At 46.9% G+C, this 3,833-nt stretch overlaps 1 protein-coding gene across 3 annotated transcripts in view; it reads left to right on the top strand.

Annotated features, from left to right (window-relative positions):
- ZNFX1 (zinc finger NFX1-type containing 1) overlaps window positions 1–3,833 on the top strand; it is a 23,323-nt gene that overhangs the window by 17,941 nt on the left and 1,549 nt on the right. For all 3 annotated transcript variants that reach the window (XM_025039778.1, XM_025039777.1, XM_025039776.1), the window contains 3 exons: window positions 686–796; window positions 1,122–1,217; window positions 1,874–3,833. The exon at window positions 1,874–3,833 is cut by the window's right edge. In XM_025039778.1, coding sequence (XP_024895546.1) covers window positions 686–796; window positions 1,122–1,217; window positions 1,874–3,833 — 2,167 coding nt within the window. The remainder of the gene's footprint in view (window positions 1–685; window positions 797–1,121; window positions 1,218–1,873) is intronic.

The following is a 3,833-nucleotide window of genomic DNA, read 5'->3' as shown; positions in this document are numbered from 1 at the left end:
TCTCACCCCGTACATTCAATCTAAGAGTAGGTGCTCTTAGATTTGGGTATATTTTTGAGGTGGTGGCATTCCTTTCATCAATTCTCTTTGCTACTTTATCCACTGTGGCCTTTTAAGTGGACTATTACCACAGTGTGTTCTCTGTCCCCCTGCTTCCCTTTTTGCCAGGCTCTAATCTATTCTTTATAAAGGAGGCAAAGTGGCTTAAAAAAAAAGTAAATCAAATCATGTTACTCCTCAGCTTAAAACTCTCTGGTTTCCCATTTCACTTAAAAATTAAACTTCTTAAAGTGGCCTACAGTATTCTTAGGATTCAGCCTGCTTCTCTGACTTTACCTCATACTACCATCTTACTTGCTCACTGTGTTCCCACCCCATCCTTCCTGTTCCCTCTCATGGCTTGCTTTTCAAATGACTGGCAGCTGCTTCTATGCTGCCATCAACTCAAATGTCACTGTTCAGAGAGGGCTATCTAAAGAACTTTCTCCCCTGGGCACTCTCTCACATCATTATTATTTCTTGCCCTCATGGCCCTTGTTACTTTTTATCCTTAAGCCGGGCAGCACCTAGACCAGTGTCTGGCACAGAAGGCACTTGAAAAACAGTTGATGGGTGGGCGGATAGATGGATGGTTGGATAAAATGTGTTTTCAATGGAGAATCGTCAGCTATGTTTCTCTTTTCAGCTGCGCCCCAGTGCCAACGTGTATGATCTGGCCAAGAATTTCAACCTTGAGGTGTCCCTCTTTGAACGGCTGGTGAAAGTAAACATTCCCTTTGTTCGTCTGAATTACCAGGTGAGAAGCTGGGCCTCTGTTATTACGAATGTCTGGGGGAAGGCTCCTGAGAACCTGCCAGTTGACGCAAGAAAGTTCTCATAAAAATAAAACTGGTTTAGTAATGAAATGACTCTGATGTCAGACTTATTTTATTTTCTCTTTTAAGGTACCCCAAGATCAGCCTGTGTTGAGTTTGTGTTGATAAAGGAGCTATTTACATGCTGCTCTTTTCTCCCTATTATTTTCAGATGTTACATCCCCAGATTTTCCACCAGCAACCTAATGTTTAGAAAACTGCCCATTTATTCTCTGCCCATGTTTCTAATGATATGTCTTGTTTTAGCATCGCATGCGTCCTGAAATTGCCCGGCTTTTGACGCCCCACATATACCAGGATCTGGAGAATCATCCATCTGTTCTCAAATATGAGAAGATTAAGGTGAGTCTGCCCTACCTGATATTTCTCTGCTGTTACTAGTAACCCAGGTGGCTGTATTTTCCTCAAGATGAAAAACAGCTTTCAGAAGGGAGTAGAGCCAGCCTTTTCAAAAACTGGTTATTAAGAGGAGGAATAGTATAGAATTTGAGAATATAGACCTGGGTTTTTGAATCTCAGCCAGTTAGTATCTGTGTAATATTTTAGCAAGTTACATACAAATTCTGAGTGTTAGGGTCTTATTCTATACAGTGAGAGTAATGGTTGCTGCCTCATTACATTATTGTATTGAAGGAGATTATGAAAAGCAGTCAGCACAGTAGAGAAGTGCTCATAAGTTGGCTGCTCTCTCATCATCATCCTCATAACTGATGCTTATTCCCTGGACTGTAAGGGTTGGATTGTGGATGGCTGTTTTAAGTATAAAATCAGACAAGTATCTTGAAAACCAAAATAAATTCTTTACCTACTTCATTATTTGCCAGTGCCCCAAAACAAACACATGATGACTAACTCCAGAATTAAAGATTGTGGTACAGAGTATATAAAAAAGCCTTCTAAGGTCTCCTTTTGGAACAGGGTCAGTGGCCAACACATGTGAAGATAGGAAAAACTGCCATGAGTGAACCTTCTAACTTGTCACTTCTTTTCCTTTCCAGGGGGTCTCTTCTAACCTTTTCTTTATAGAACACAACTTTCCTGAGCAGGAAATCCAAGAAAGCAAAAGCCACCAGAACCAGCATGAGGCTCGCTTTGTGGTGGAGCTGTGCAAGTACTTCCTGTGCCAGGAATACCTGCCCTCCCAGATCACCATCCTCACCACCTACACTGGGCAGCTGTTCTGCCTGCGCAAATTCATGCCAGCTAAGACATTTGCTGGTGTCAAGGTCCACGTGGTGGACAAATATCAAGGAGAGGAGAATGACATCATCCTCCTCTCACTAGTGCGGAGCAATCAGGAAGGGAAGGTAGGTTTTCTCCAGATACCCAACCGCATCTGTGTGGCCTTGTCCCGCGCCAAGAAGGGGATGTACTGCATCGGAAACATGCAGATGCTGGCCAAGGTGCCCTTGTGGAGCAAGATCATCCATACTCTTCGAGAGAACAATCAAATAGGCCAGACACTCCGGCTATGCTGCCAGAACCACCCTGATACCCACACTTTAGTATCCAAAGCGTCTGACTTCCAAAAAGTGCCCGAAGGAGGCTGCAGCCTACCCTGTGAGTTCCGGCTGAGCTGTGGGCACGTCTGCACCCGTGCCTGTCACCCCTATGACTCCTTGCACAAGGAGTTCCAGTGCATGAAGCCATGCCAGAAAGTCATCTGCCAAGACGGGCATCGGTGCCCCCTTGTTTGCTTCCAGGAATGTCAGCCTTGTCAGGTGAAGGTGCCCAAAATCATTCTTCGGTGCAGGCATGAACAAAAGGTCCCTTGTTCCATGCCTGAGTCAGATTTCTGCTGCCAAGAGCCTTGCCCGAAGATCCTGAAATGTGGGCACAGATGCAGCCACCTCTGTGGTGAGGACTGTGTGCGGTTGTGTTCAGAAATGGTTACTGTGAAACTCAAGTGTGGGCACAACCAACAGGTGAAGTGCGGTAATGTGGAAGATCTCAAGTATGACTTACCAGTTAAGTGCACCACCAAGTGTGACACCATCTTGGACTGTGGGCATCCTTGCCCCGGCTCTTGCAGCAGCTGCTTTGAAGGGCGCTTTCATGAGCGCTGTCAGCAGCCCTGCAAGCGTCTGCTCATCTGTTCACACAAGTGCCAGGAGCCGTGCATCGGCGAGTGCCCGTCCTGCCAGTGGACCTGTCAGAACCGCTGCGTCCACAGCCAGTGCAAGAAGAAGTGTGGAGAACTGTGCAGCCCCTGCGTGGAACCCTGTGTTTGGCGCTGCCAGCATTACCAGTGCACCAAACTCTGCTCTGAGCCTTGCAACCGACCCCCATGCTACGTGCCTTGTACTAAGCTGCTGGCTTGTGGCCACCCCTGTATTGGTTTGTGTGGGGAGCCGTGCCCCAAGAAGTGCCGTGTCTGCCACCAAGAAGAAGTCACCCAAATCTTCTTTGGCTTTGAGGATGAACCTGATGCCCGCTTTGTGCAGCTAGAAGACTGCAGCCATATCTTTGAGGTGCAAGCCCTGGACCGCTACATGAATGAGCAGAAAGATGATGAAGTTGCTATCAGGTTGAAGGTCTGCCCTATCTGCCAAGTGCCCATCCGCAAAAACCTGAGGTATGGAGCCAGCATCAAACAGCGGCTGGAAGAAATTGAAATCGTCAAAGAAAAGATCCAGGGCTCAGCAGGGGAAATTGCAACCAGCCAGGAACGACTTAAGGCCCTGCTGGTGGGGAAGAGCCTCCTCTTCCAGCTGCTTCCTGAAGAATACCTAATGTTGCAGGAGAAGCTGGCCCAGAAAAATCTGTCAGTGCAGGACCTGGGCCTTGTTGAAAATTACATCAACTTCTATGACCATTTGGCTGGACTCTGGGATTCCCTGAAAAAGCTGCATTTCTCAGAACAAATGAGAGTGAGTCCTCGACTAGACCAGGTCAGTGAGTGGCTAGCCAAGAAGCGTTTGAGCTTCACCAGTCAGGAATTGGAAGACCTTCAAAGTG

This window comes from Pteropus alecto, unplaced genomic scaffold (assembly GCF_000325575.1).
Source record: "Pteropus alecto unplaced genomic scaffold, ASM32557v1 scaffold45, whole genome shotgun sequence".
NCBI lineage: Eukaryota > Metazoa > Chordata > Mammalia > Chiroptera > Pteropodidae > Pteropus > Pteropus alecto.
Note: the sequence above shows the minus strand (reverse complement) of the source record. Positions and strands in the feature narration are given on the sequence as shown.